This window comes from Zootoca vivipara, chromosome 2 (genome assembly GCF_965207765.1).
Source record: "Zootoca vivipara chromosome 2, rZooViv2.hap1.1, whole genome shotgun sequence".
Taxonomy (NCBI): domain Eukaryota; kingdom Metazoa; phylum Chordata; class Lepidosauria; order Squamata; family Lacertidae; genus Zootoca; species Zootoca vivipara.
Window position 1 is genome coordinate 105212901 of NC_142584.1, and position 13865 is coordinate 105226765.

Genomic DNA, 13865 nt, shown 5'->3' on the forward strand with positions numbered 1-13865 from the left:
CCACCCCCACCGCCCCCAAACCCCGCCTACTGTTTGATCCCTGCGCATTAGAGGAAGACGCATGAAGGAACAATGTAATTTGTGAAAACTAGGCCTTTCACCAGGGACCCAGGTGGCGCTGTGGGTTAAACCAGAGTCTAGGACTTGCTGATCAGAAGGTCGGCGGTTCGAATCCCAGCAACGGGGTGAGCTCCTGTTGCTCGGTCCCAGCTCCTGCCCACCTAGCAGTTCAAAAGCACATCAAAGTGCAAGTAGATAAATAGGGACCGCTCCGGCGGGAAGGTAAACAGTGTTTCCGTGCGCTGCTCTGGTTCGCCAGAAGCAGCTTTGTCATGCTGGCCACATGACCCGGAAGTTGTCTGCGGACAAACACCGGCTCCCTCCGCCTATAGAGCGAGATGAGCGCCGCAACCCCAGAGTCGGACACGACTGGACCTTTAGGCCTTTCACCACAGGGGAAATATGGGTTTATAAACATGGGCGCTGCTTTGCTGTAACAAGCAGGCTGGGAAAGCCTAAGGAGAAAAGAAGTCCAACAGACTGTGATTTCTTTCCAACTCTTAAACGTCACAGAAATCATTACAGTGGTACCTTGGTTCTTGAACTTAATCCGTTCCGGGAGTCCATTCATCTCCCAAAACTATTCGAAAACCAAGGCGCGGCTTCCGATTGGCTGCAGGAGCTTCCTGCACTCAATCGGAAGCCACGTCGGACATTCGGCTTCCGAAAAACATTCACAAACCAGAACACTCACTTCTGGGTTTGCGGCGTTTGGGAGCCGATTTGTTTGACAGGTAAGCCATTTGAGAACCAAGGTACCACCAAGGAAATTTTACCATCTACGTGGGCACTAGAATGAAAGTTTTACAATACCTAATTTTGCCCTCTACTCTCCTGATGCTCAGCAAGGGGAGGGTGGAATAAGGATTGCTGAAGTGCTTTTTAAAAAAAGCCATGTATACGCATTAAGCTACTTTGGATCATTTTCACACCGTTTTCCTGTTACTGGGAAGGCAACTTTATTAAAACAGGCTTATTTTTTTCCTGTGATATACAAAAAAGCATGGCACTCCTTTAAAACTGGATCCCATTCACTCTAAAATCATGCTGTGTCCAATAAGTGCCATGTTCACAAAGGAAACACCCATTCAGAAAAGAGAGACATTCCAAAAGCAGACAGCGTGAAATGTTTTGAAGAACACTACATGTTTGGATTTTTTTTAAAAAAAATGTAGCCATCTCAACTCTTGCCCTAAGATTCTTTGTACAATGTTTAGACTCTATGTATTTGTCACCTTTAGGAAAATTGGAACACCCAGTTTAGTGTTATTGTGTGGAGGATTTGTACCAACTGAGTAATGCAGGAGTGAAATTGAGCTTCAGAATGAACCAGTGGGAGGAAAGAGATCAATCTGCCCTAGAGAATGGATTAAAAGCTATCCACAAACAGATCTGCCACATCCGAGGATGCCCAATTCAGGATCATCACCTCGGTGCTAGGGTGGCAAAGGATAGGAAGCAAAAATTTTATGGATGAAGTGTTCAGTCTTCAATGGAATATATTCAATGGAATATAAATCAGCTGCTAAGTATTAAAGCTAAAATGCAGTTGCTTTTAAAAGAAAATAAATAAATGTTAAATATGAACAAACTGAAAAGGCAGTTAAAATTTCCATTTTTAATATCTGAAAGTTCCCCCCCACAAACTGAACAAGCTCGAACCTATCACTAGGAAGAGGAGTCTTGACAATCCTTTGTATAATGAAGCATGTCCTAACAGCGATACTATTTTTCAAGGCCTACAGTCTTCGTCATTCACAGTCCTTGTGCTATTCCATAGGGCAACATCATAAGGCCTTGGTGCAAGGAGAACAGTTCTGCCACCTCCTCCTATTCTCCAAAGATCACACGGAGGTAAAACACACAGACTTTCTTGCTCCCAAAGAGCTTGGTTCTCTGCTTTGGCCAGTTAGACATCTCCCCACCCCACCCCACCCCTTACACCGGGTCCATGGAAAGAAGTTAAAGTCATGGACTCAGGATATCCATCTCGTGGACCCCGGCTGGATATTTCACTCCCATGTGCCTCAGAAATACAGAATGAGCGGGGAACCCCACCACCCACAGCAAGGGGTGGGTACGGGCCCCATTAAAAGAGGCCGGTGGGAAAGTGAATATGAGGCTGTCAGTGTCTGCATCCGTAAAGGTCACACACTCCCCCACATAGTCCAGGGACACTCGGATCCTCCTCGGGGGCTTGCTCAAGGACAGGGGAGTCACAGGAGACGTGAGAGCCCAGTGTTGGCCCTTCCACAACCCCACAGCCCAGATCCCCTCCTCTGGGCTGAACCCCAGCATGCCTTTCTTCTTTGAAGGGTCTCGGGTAACCCCGACTGCCCAGAATTCCCCATCGCCCACTTCCAACTCCCAGAAGTACCTCCCAGAGGTAAACCCATCACAGCCCAGAACCAAAGCTCTGGAATCCAATCTTTTGGGTGCGTCGGGGACGTAGTCTAAGGCGGGAAGCCTCTCCTGGAGTTCTTCGCATCCTGCGTTCCTTCGGTCCAATGGTAGAAAAGCACCTGGTACATCCGGATAGAGAGCCGCATCTGCTGTAGGCATAAGGCAAGCCGTTTTCAGTCTGAGGAAGTGAGGGGTGGGGCCATCCCACAAACAAGTTTTGTTCCACAATGTAAAGGTGCCCCACGCCTCCCACTTGTGCACACCTCTCCATTTTTTACTACATCTGTAGTGCTATAATGGCTAGATCTGATGGGAGCTGAAGTCCTAAACATCTGGCGGGCAAACAAAGAGCACAGGGTTCAGGCCCACTGCTATGAAAACTCACCTTTGTCATTCAGTGTTTTCACAGTCTCTCCTTTCTCCACGACAGACGTCACATTATCTAGAGAAAGAAAAGGTAGTTTTTCCTCCCAGCAAAATGTCTCTTAAAGAAATACCTTAGCCTCTCACAATTCAGAAAGTAACTTGCCCAAGGCCACTGAGTGGCCTCATTAGATGACTATTTCATCCTGGGTTTCTCATGTTAGAAGTCAGTGCGCTCAAACATCATTTCCAGATGATAGTTACTAATGTGGGTGCAGCTTGCTTTAAGAGATGGAATGGAATTCAGCAGCCAAGTGATTCCTGCATCCTGCTTCTGCAAAAAAGTCTACCATCATTGAACCTTCCCTTTCTCTCTTTTGTTAGCTTCCCATTAAACACAACTTGCAGTCTTTTCCTATCATTTTCTGCCATCACTGCCCTCCAGGACTGAGATCACAACTCCTTGGCAAGAATACAGAGCTCCCATTTTGCCATAACAACATCATGGTACAAATACTGTAGAGAAGAACCTCAATTTATAAAGCAGTTTGTCTTTGCTGTAAGTAACCCTTACCAAAACCAAGTTAAATGCTAAGCTGCAGCAACTGGAAGGAGTGAGGTCCGAAGGCTGAAAGAGTGGTTCAGCTTAGGGCCATGCAATGAATTCATGACTTTCAGTTCAGAGTAAAGTGTCCTTAGACAGCTCCTGGTGAAACCCCATCTTTCCTTGTGCCTCTACACCAGGGGCCAGCAACCTTTTCAGCCATGGGCCGGTCTACCGTCCCTCAGACCATGTGGTGGGCCGGACTATTTGGGGGGGGGGGTGAACGAATTCCTATGCCCCACAAATAACCCAGAGATGCATTTTAAATAAAAGCACACATTCTACTCATGTAAAAACACGCTGATTCCCGGACTGTCTGCGGGTCAGATTGAGAAGGTGTCCAGCCCACGGCCCTTAGGTTGCCTACCCTTGCTCTACACAATCCAGAGTCACAATGCCTCCCAAAGTTATGTGAGGACTTCTATCTGAACTGGATTTCAATGCAGAGTGTCAATTTTTTTAAATGAAAAGCGGAAGACACTCATTAGAATTTAGGTTATTTTCAGATGGTAAAGAGCCAGGCGCTAGAAGTTCCGCATTCTCTTCAGCTCTTTTTTCCTGTACCTTGGAATCTATTTAGTGTTTCCTTCAGAAGCATCCCTTTCCGTGTGAAGTTATCCAGCCTCTCTTCGAGCTTAGGAGAAGCTTCTTCGGATGGCTGGAAATGCCCTGGTGCACACCTACATTTTGAAAGCAGAAAGAGAAACGCCTAGTGTAAATAGTCCCGTCAACCATGACCTGCATTCCTCTTCAAAGGCCATAATGGTCTAGCCAAGCCTTCCCCAACTTGGCATCCTCCCAATGTTTTGGACTACAGTTTCCAACATCCCGGACCACTGGTCATGCTGGCCGGGGCTGATGGGAGTTGGAATCCAATGTACAGGCTGGTCTTTTCTGGCCACAAGACGCTTTTACTGGTTCGAGGAAATGATTAAGTAATATATCTCACTAAATCAAATGCTATCAGTGTGAAATTTTGCAATTCTAGATTTCTCTTTTACCATTGTCTTTGGCAGGCATCCCCAAACTGCGGCCCTCCAGATGTTTTGGCCTACAACTCCCATGATCCCTAGCTAGCAGGACCAGTGGTCAGGGATGATGGGAATTGTAGGCCATAACATCTGGAGGGCCGAAGTTTGGGGATGCCTGGTCTTTGGTCTCAACATTTGCAAAGGACCATTTCAAATTTGCAACGAGGCAAATGCCTCAAGCAGCAGATTTTGGGTGCCGTGAATGGAGCAGAGCAGGGGACAAACTTCCTCCACACCAGACAGTTCTCCTGCGCAAGCTCTGCCACAGCTCCCAACTGAATCTGTGAGGCTTGTACTGTGGTGAGCTGTGCTCCATTTTAATATATGTCTGTGTCATTTGTATTTCCCACTTCAGGTACCAACATGCTATGAGCTGGTCTGGGGACTGAAGGGATGCAGTTTTATGTGACAAGCTACAGAGTGAAGCTGCCCCCCCCTTCCCAAGCTTTGTTCCAGCTCCGTCACTTAGAATATAGGGAACCTGTGGCTGCCCAGATGTTGTTGAGCTCCAATTCCCATCATCCCAGACCAGTGGCCACACAAGCAAGATGGAGAGAGAAGCTGGAATCCCACAACCATGTGGAGGGCCACGGATTCCCTACCCGTGACAAATGAGCCGAAGAGCTGTTTCCGGTTGCAAATGTTCCTAAGGTAGGATGAACGGCCGTTTTGATTCCCTGGAAGCAGAGGAATCTAAAGGCTGCCTTGAACTCTGCTCTACTGCCCTGGATGCCCTTGAACACTACTCTACTGCCCTGGTGCTCTGGATGAGCAACAAGTGCAACACTTTCCTTGGCCTGCATGCTATCAGCAGTTTGAGGAATAGGAATGCTACCAAATGGCATTTTTGAGGTGGGGGGGAGGGGGGACACAATAAATTGCCACATACCTGCTCATTGTTTTTTTAATGTCCTAGAGAGAAAGAGAGAGAGAGAGAAAGGAGCTAAGTCCCACAATGCTTTGCACTAGGAGCGAGTCACAAGCTAAAAGGGGAGCCTGCCTCTGCAACCCCCCATCTCAGGCTGCAGAGGACTTCCGAGAGTGCTATCAAAGGCAGGAGGGGTGGAAGCTTTGTTCTAGCCTCTGCTGCTTTACAAGGCAGGGGGTAAGTAGCCTGCCCCCCCAGTTGCCCTCAGGCTCTTACCTGGGATCCTAGAGGTGGAACGTCTGGTGTTAGCTCCAAGACAGGAGAGGTGGGGGGTGCTCTGGTTACACACGGGAGCCTTCGTGGCACGGTGGTCTCCCTGGTGCTGCAACTGTTTCTCTGAGGAGAAGGGCTGCCCTAGTTTTTAGCAGCCTTCTCCTTCCCGAACTGTCCTCCCACCCCGTCCTGCCGGTGAACAGGCTGGCTTCTCGCCCCCTCCGGGGCCTGCCCACCGGCTTGCCTTTTGCCTGGAGCCGCTGGCTCCTTCCCTCAGCCATGCCACCCACACGACCTCTAAGTGCGCTGCTGTCCCGACAGGCACACCGCATCACCGCTGGAGAGGGGGTGCACCTCAGCAGAGGCAACGGCGTCCCGCTCCCAAGAGCACAGGCCCCGGCAGAGCCTCCGCAATCTCCCCAACCCGCGATCACTGCGTTGCACTCTTCATCATCACCTGTAGTGACTCTCTGCACGCCACAGGTTACCTAAAATCGTGTCCTTCTTGCTTGTGATCAGAGAGCTGGTTTCAAAGTAATTAAAGGAGAAAAAAAAAGATTCTGTGCCAAGGGATCAAGTGCGCAGGAGGTGCTGCTCGGTATTTTTTTAAAAAACAAACAAACCAGCCTCACATCCTTGGAATAGCTACAAATGACGTTCACCGCAGAGTGGACCACAGGAAGACCCTAAGGAGATCCCAGAAAATGCAGGCTTTTTTGCAGGCACACAAACTCCACAAGCCCCTTTTGTTTTCCTCCAAACAAGTAAGTAAATAAACCCCGCTCGCTGGACATAAACACAAGCGGCGTCCCTCCCCCGGTATCCCCGCGGCATGCAGTCATCAGCATTATTCCAGAGACTGAAAGCTCAGAGTGACGTTTGCTCCAGTCCCACAGCCACAGCAGTGCTCCGAGTCCCCAAAACACCCTTAAGAGAGAGAACCCATATGAACAGGACTGTACGTACTAGAGGTCTGCATGGCAGCCATACCCGATGTGTCCCGACATGAACCTGAAGGAACGGGGTCATCCAGGCCAGCTTCTCAACAGCCTTCAGGTCAGGCTAAAGGACCTGGAAGTACATCTGCCAACAGCAGAGTCATAGCATTCCGCAAGGGGAGGAGCTACAGCGTCCCAACTGTCCTTTGCAAAAGCCAAAGGGTGCTCTAAAAGAAGGCAAGCCGAGATCAGAGGGATGCTTCCCCCCCCCCCTCGGAATGGCCGTTTCACAGCTCTCCATAAGCTAGAGCCATGGAGCTCCTCCTTCCCCTCCCAACTGGCTTTGGTTCCTAAAGAACAGCCCTGCCACCTGCGCAGGGGGGGACAATCGTAGCACTTAGGCATGCGGGGCAGCTGATGGGGGTCCACGTAGGAAAGAGACCCCGATATCCAGTATAACAGCACATGTGCTGCTGCCTCCAGGAGGCTCGTGCCCCGCCAGCATCCTGTACACAAAACAGTTTGCTGCCAGTTCCAGCAGGGATAAGGTCTAAGCTCTAAACACCTGTGCTGGCAAGGAAGCAGCAACTCCCGTTTTCAGATACTTGCAGGCTCTTTAGAGCGCCAGTGCCGGGAGCCCCCTTAACCCACTGCTAGTCTCTGCTCCAGGCCAGAGAAAGAGGTCTCTGTTGACTGCAAAATCTCACCTGCAAAAATTCACTTGCTGGTTGCTTACATTTCACCTCCATCTCAGCAATCACATCACCGAGACGGGAAAGCTCTTCTGAGAGTTTGGTAACCATTTCGTCTTTCCGCTTCTCTATCTCTTTATCGAGCTCTTCTAGCTGGGTGAGCAGGTGCTGCTCCTCATCTTTGAGAAACTGGTGGAGGCGCTCAAATTCAGATATGATCTCCTGTCTCTCTGCTTGGACTGTTTCCTGTAATGGCCACAGGTAAAATAGGAGTTAGAGAGTCCTTTGTGGGTGCACAAGAAAAAGATCGTCATTACAGCCCTAAGAACACAGCAACCAAACAAGACTGCATTACGAACCAGCACAAGGGACAGCGCAGACGCAGTAGATATGGGGCCAGAATAGACTATGACAAGGCAGGCAAAATAAAAATGACCAGGGAGTAGCTGGGGATGGGGGGCGGGGGGCAGGAGGCATTATCTAAAACCACCAGGCGTCTGCAACACTTCCCTCCCTTCTCCCTACCACTACCCCATCATCCCCTGGAACGGCCTCCATCTCCCTCCAGGTGGACCTGGAGGAATTTAGAAGCATGTTCTGTTGTATAGCATCTGCAACCCAGCTTCTTCAGTCCCTGGACTTGGCAAAATAGCCAGCCTGGTTGGAGGATAAGGCTGCAAGAGGAGGCTGCAGCAGAAACAGGAAAATGCTCAGCACCCCGCTTGAGGACTGTTATCCAGGACAAACATCCCACTTGTCCACCGTATGGGACCCAACCATGGATAGCTTGCTCTGCAGGATGAAATCAAAATATTTATTTAGGACCATCAGCTAGCTATCACACAACAAGCCACCAAAAGAGACAAACATCACGAACAAAATAGTGACTGCCTCTTCAGGCAAACACTCAGATATAAAAAGTATTGTTTTTACAACAGAAACAACTTATCTACATTTTTCTATGGGAAGCAAGGTAATGTGTTATTCCTGATCTTGGCCACATTTTGCGATGTGGGTTTTCTAGAAAAAATTGTGTTGGGAAAAAATCCTATGCAAATTAGGCCCATTGACACAGCATAATTTGCTAATTACACAAGTTAGCACTGCCTATTATGACACTGTAGAATGGCTGGAAAAGCTTACAGCTTTTAGAACCTGTAGAAAAAATGGGATTTGGGGGCAGGGTGGTGAGTAACACAGCCAAACAACACCCACCACCCCTGAAGCCCCAATGCCTCTGTTCCTGATCACCAATGGCAACAGGTACCTACCATGTAATCCTGAATTTTCTTCTCTCCAGTCAGCTTCTGGCTCCACAGTGTGTTCTTCTCCTGCTTCAGGATCTCTAGTTGTGCCAGAACCCTCTCCTGAGAAAACAGAAGTGGCTTGAGATGGAGGGAGGGAATTAGAGGTATCAAGAGCACGGGAGTTTGTTTTAGTATAGATATATAAATATAGTTCAGTAGGGCAAGAGGCTTTTTTGCCTTAAGGTAACTCTGTCATGCGGGACACGGGTGGCACTGTGGGTTAAACCACAGAGCCTAGGGCTTGCCGATCAGAAGGTTGGCGGTTCGAATCCCTGCGACGGGGTGAGCTCCCGTTGCTTGGTCCCAGCTCCTGCCAACCTAGCAGTTCGAAAGCACGTCAAAGTGCAAGTAGATAAATAGGGACCGCTCCAAGCGGGAAGGTAAATGGCGTTTCTGTGTGCTGCTCTGGTTCGCCAGAAGCGGCTTTGTCATGCTGGCCACATGACCTGGAAGCTGTACGCCGGCTCCCTCGGCCAATAACACGAGATGAGTGCTGCAACCCCAGTCGGTCACGACTGGACCTAATGGCCAGGGGTCGCTTTACCTTTACCTTAACTCTTGTCATGAGAAAGAGAAGGCAACCTGCACCCGGAAGCCTTTTCCCATTCTGGGGAGCAAGGTTTGGGTTTGTTCAACAGCCCCATACAGTGGTGTGCACTCCATAGCAAGAAAAAATAAATCTATATGCTGAATGTATTGCATTGTTAACACTTCTGCTAGTCTTGGGAAGGGAAATACTGAAGCCCTACTCCTTTCCTTACAACTAGGAGTCCTGCCTGGCATCCCTGTGGTGTTCCAGACTTTATAACTGACCATTTATTTTCCTGCTTATCTTTTCAACCACAAGGCTAAATACTTGGTTCTTTAAAATAACCTCAATATGCTGATTCTGCAGGTATAAAAGCTAGATGTGCATGCTAAGACTTAAATCAACACTAACAATATGCTTGGGCTCTTAGAGGCCAGCAAGTTCTCCTTAGCTGACCCAGCTATCACTTAAATTTGGGTGGGGCAGTTTTTCGGTATCTGGGACACAGAATTTTCTGTTAGAATTTGACAGCTGGAGAGCAGGGGCACACAAAGATGAAGCTATTGTTTATTGAATAATTTGTGGTGTTAAAATTATTGAGCCTGAAGGAGTTGAGAGCAAAAGAGTTATCAGAAGCTCACTAATGTGAATTCCCCAAAGCACAAACTAAGAAACTCAACACTGTGGCAAGAACACCCCCTTTTTTCAACTCAATATGATAAATGGCACAAGAGAAAATATGAGAAAAGCTCTCAAAAAGAGATGGGGGAAAGCAGTAGAATTTATTTTCAAGCAAGAATGCATAGGATGGAATAGGTTAGAAAAGTTTGTGTTTGTTTTTCTGAGTCCACTTGTGGTAGATGTTACTGTTCCTATTCATAAGTAATCCAAGCTTCTAGGTCTATAAACAGGGAATATGACACAAAGAGGGGAACATTACTATTCAGAAACTTCCATCAGTTGACAGGCCATTGACACTGCACTGGACCTTAAGAATAAGAAACAAGGAGCAGGTAACTTGACACTTTCATGAATACAAAAGAATCAAGCTGAATGGTCTCTAATCCTCTATTGATAAATGCATTGACATGGTTTTTTTCTCAGAGGTTGCTAGGCACCTAGATTTGGAATCCTGTTCTCAATATAAAGCTAAAGATCCACAGTTCTTCCAGCTGATTTTATGTCCTGTAGAAACCAGAGATGCCAAAATAAGCTAGAAATCTGATGACTAAAGAGCCCTTCACACACCCTCTAACCCAATTATTTCTCCATCCTACAGCCAAGTATTTTCTCAGAAGATCACAGCTTGTAATGCTACATAGACTCACAACTACCGTATGTGATCGTTATCGCAAGAAAAGACCCATGCCAACAATATTTGAACATAATTTTCACTCAAGATACAAAAGGAACCAGAAAGCTGGAAGTTTAAAGGTGTATGTAAGCATAATTCTTTATCCAGAATAAACCTATCTTATAAGAAGGAAACATTTTTCCCAAACAGTAAGAGATACTTCTGGGGTCAGGCATAAAACAGCCAGAGAACAATGAATAGCATTATTTTACCGCCGTTATTACTTTATTTTACAAAAATGTCCTGCTATTAAAAGATGAGGAAAGATTTTAAAAAGTAGCAAGTACAGAATATAAATTGACCATTTTAAGCATCACTCAAGCTCTCTCTGAACCCATGAAGGATGCAGTCAATCATTAAAAACCAAAAAACCAGCGATGTCAAATTATTGCAGCATAATGTTTTCGACAGCCAAAGAAGCCAGACGTATAAACGTTTTGCTACAAGAATTCAATAACCCCGTCCCATGTGCCGTTTTGTTTGTGCTAACAACGGCAATGCCCTAATAACAAATTCTGGCAGGGGATGGGAGTTGAATGGGCCAGCAGCACTACCCTTCTCCTGCTCGCTTTAAAGGTAAAGGTAAAGGAGCCCCTGACCATCAGGTCCAGTCGTGTCCGACTCTGGGGTTGCGGCATTCATCTCGCTCTATAGGCCAAGGGAGCCAGCGTTTGTCCACAGACAGCTTCCGGGTCATGTGGCCAGCATGACAAAGCCGCTTCTGGCGAACCAGAGCAGGGCACGGAAACGCCGTTTACCTTCCCGCCGGAGCGGTCCCTATTTATCTACTTGCACTTTGATGTGCTTTTGAACTGCTAGGTGGGCAGGAGCTGGGACCGAGCAACAGGAGCTCACCCCATTGCAGGGATTCGAACCGCCGACCTTCTGATCAGCAAGCCCTAGACTCTGTGCATTAACCCACAGCGCCACCTGGGTCCCTAATTTCTTGTTTCAGAGAGGTCGCCCCCTTCCCTCCCTTACCCTGTAGTCTCGGGCTGCCCTCTCGACGTGGAAGACGGCGTGCGCCCGGTGCTCCTGGGACCGATCGCACTGCGCGCAGATGGGCGCCTGGTCCTCCTCGCAGAAGAACTGCAGCACATCCCGGTGCTTCTCGCACAGCTTCCCTCCAGCGCCCTCCCCGGATCCTCCTGCGGACAACCTTCTCGGCAGCGGGGGTGATGTCGCCAAGTCTACCGCCGATGCTGCAGCCGATGGAGCTACGGGCGACGGCGGGGTGGGCGGCGTCGGCGTCAGCGACAGCAGCGGCGGGGGCGGCGGAGGCGCTGCTGCTGCTGCTGCCACCGGTGGTGCCGGTGCACATACCGGCGCCGCAGAGGCTACTGTCATCGGCGGCTGCTGCTGCTGTTGGTGCTGCTGAGGCAGCGGCGGCGGCGGCGCTACCACCACGGGCGCCGCCGGCAGCGCGACTGCCCCTCCAGGCCCGGAGTCGAGCCTCTGCCTCTTGGGCCTGTCCACCACCAGGCTGGCCAGGAGCGGCGGCGGCTTGATGGGCCGCAGGTTCCTCTTGCGGGCGGTGGCGCCGCACTCCAGGCAGGAGATGTTGATCTTGGGCTCCCCGAGACGCTGCCCGATGCAGGCCGTGCAGAAGTTGTGGCCGCACGGGAGGCACACCGGGTCCGGGCAGTAGACGCGGCACAGCGAGCACCACGTCTCGCTCGGGCAGCGCGGGCCCGCGGGAATCTCGGCCGGGGTCGTGCCGGGCGGAGGGGAGTCCGGCGGCGACGGCGGCGACAGGACGGACTGCGGCGGCAGCGGAGGCAACAGCGGCGGCGGGAGCGGGCCGCCCACCGCCAGGCCCGGGTGCTGAGCGCCTCTCAGGCGGCTGCGGAGGAGCCGCTGCTGGAGCTGCTGTTCCGCCGACATCCCGCCGCCGCCGCCGCTCATGACGCCAGCCCAGCCGAGCTCCAGCCTGCCTGCCCGCGAGGACGCCGACGACGCGCGTGCCTCCCTTCCGGCGGACGCGCGACCCGATTGGCTAGGCCGCGAGGCGCTGAGCGGAAGCGAGGGGGAAGCCGGGAGACGTTACGGCCGTAACCCTTCGCGCACTGGGCTCCGGGCGGCAAACGCAACGGCCCGCTGTAGAATCTTGCGCAGCGTACAGCGTGCGCGCCGACGTCATGCGGGCATTCAACTCGCCAGGATGGCGAATGCTCAGGGATGATGGGAGTTGTAGTCTTGGAGGGTCGCGGGTGTGTTCAGCCGACAGCTGTTGTTTTTAAAATAGGGGGAATGTTAAGCAAGCAAGCACTTTCTTGAGTTTCCCTCCCTTCTAAAGAACAACAAAATCATATAACCTAATAATAATAATAATAATAAACCCAGAGGCAAAGTAGTTTTATGAAAATTAGGCTTCAGAAAATAGGGATTGTCCCTGGCAAATGAGGACAGTTAGACCACATGAGATTGGCACACACTGAAGAGTTCAGGATCAGGATGAGATCAGGATCAACTCTTAGTATGCACTAGCAGCCTCCATTCTTAGCTGAACTTTAGCCAGAGGCTTTAATGTTAAGTCAGCAAAACTGGCAGTAGAATTGGACTTTGACCTGAGAGACTGGAGATCAAACTGTTATTGAGCTATTTACAGTTGCTCAAGCTAGAGCCAAGGTCTACATTCTTAATCCATCCCATATTTTACCAGCAATTCTCAAAGATCAGTCCATGTATAAAAGATTTAACACCTCTTATTTATTGCATTCACAATTCTCCACTCCTTTCAAATTTGTGTAGTGCTGATGCTTTGGGGAATAGGGTTTAGAATCTGTAGCATGACCCAGGACATAGAAATGACCCGTCATATTCTTGGGTATGATCTTCCAAAGGACCCATTAATGATCATGGTTGGAGGTGTAATACTGGAGGGTGACCTGAAAATTGTAGTTCATTTAAGAAAGACAGCTAGGATGCTAATCTGGCAACACTGAAAAAATCCCAGATTATGTTCTATTGACATATGGTTTTCTTAGGTATGGGAAATGGCTTAAGCAGACAAACTTAATAAGGGTAAGGGAAGGCCAGTTGAAGGAGGACGTTGTGAATAGAGCTTGTTTATCAAATACTGGAATGATAAAAGTCAAGATCCGGTCAATCCAGGTGTATTATTAGGGGATATATAACAGAACACTTTCACAAACTTAAATTATATTTTTTTAAAGAAGACAATTATTCTTTATTTTAATTAACTGAAAGGAAAAAAAGACGAATAATTATGTATTTGTGCAATATATTTATTCTCACATTTAGACAATTTACTTCAACACCACTTAAAATGTGTTATTTACCTCTATCGTGTCACCTCTTACTCCCCTTTTCTCTAAATTGAATAGCCCCAAACGCTGAACCTTTTTTTCATAGGGGAGTGGCCCACATATGATAATCACACATTATGACCCATACATCAGAACTATTTCATGCAGAGATCA

General features: G+C 48.9%; 1 protein-coding gene across 4 annotated transcripts; it reads right to left on the minus strand.

The window, feature by feature from the left end:
- Positions 1 to 1228: 1228 nt before the first annotated feature.
- On the minus strand, positions 1229 to 12466 carry LOC118080096 (E3 ubiquitin-protein ligase TRIM15). 4 transcript variants are annotated; one of them, XM_088663326.1, is made up of 8 exons: positions 11404 to 12466; positions 8504 to 8599; positions 7248 to 7478; positions 5606 to 5725; positions 5351 to 5373; positions 3995 to 4110; positions 2849 to 2905; positions 1229 to 2609 (listed from the first exon to the last, which is right to left on the minus strand). In XM_088663326.1, the coding sequence occupies exons 1-8, from the start codon at positions 12325 to 12327 to the stop codon at positions 2029 to 2031; spliced, it is 2148 nt and encodes a 715-aa protein (XP_088519452.1). In that variant the 5' UTR covers positions 12328 to 12466; the 3' UTR covers positions 1229 to 2028. The 4 variants fall into 4 exon arrangements, with proteins under 4 accessions (XP_088519452.1, XP_060126994.2, XP_088519454.1 ...); XM_060271011.2 differs by having other exon boundaries at positions 1229 to 2612; XM_088663328.1 differs by lacking the exon at positions 5606 to 5725.
- Between the last annotated feature and the right edge of the window lie 1399 nt (positions 12467 to 13865).

Bases quoted from the DNA above. Each gene is read 5' to 3' on its own strand.
- LOC118080096 (XM_060271011.2), bottom strand. From the start codon at position 12,327: ATGAGCGGCGGCGGCGGCGGGATGTCGGCGGAACAGCAGCTCCAGCAG. The intron at 7,479-8,503 runs GTAGGTACCTGT...TGGCCATTACAG, and splicing joins AGAAAATTCAGGATTACATG to GAAACAGTCCAAGCAGAGAG. The intron at 5,726-7,247 runs GTGAGATTTTGC...CCTTCTCCTCAG, and splicing joins CAGCAAGTGAATTTTTGCAG to AGAAACAGTTGCAGCACCAG.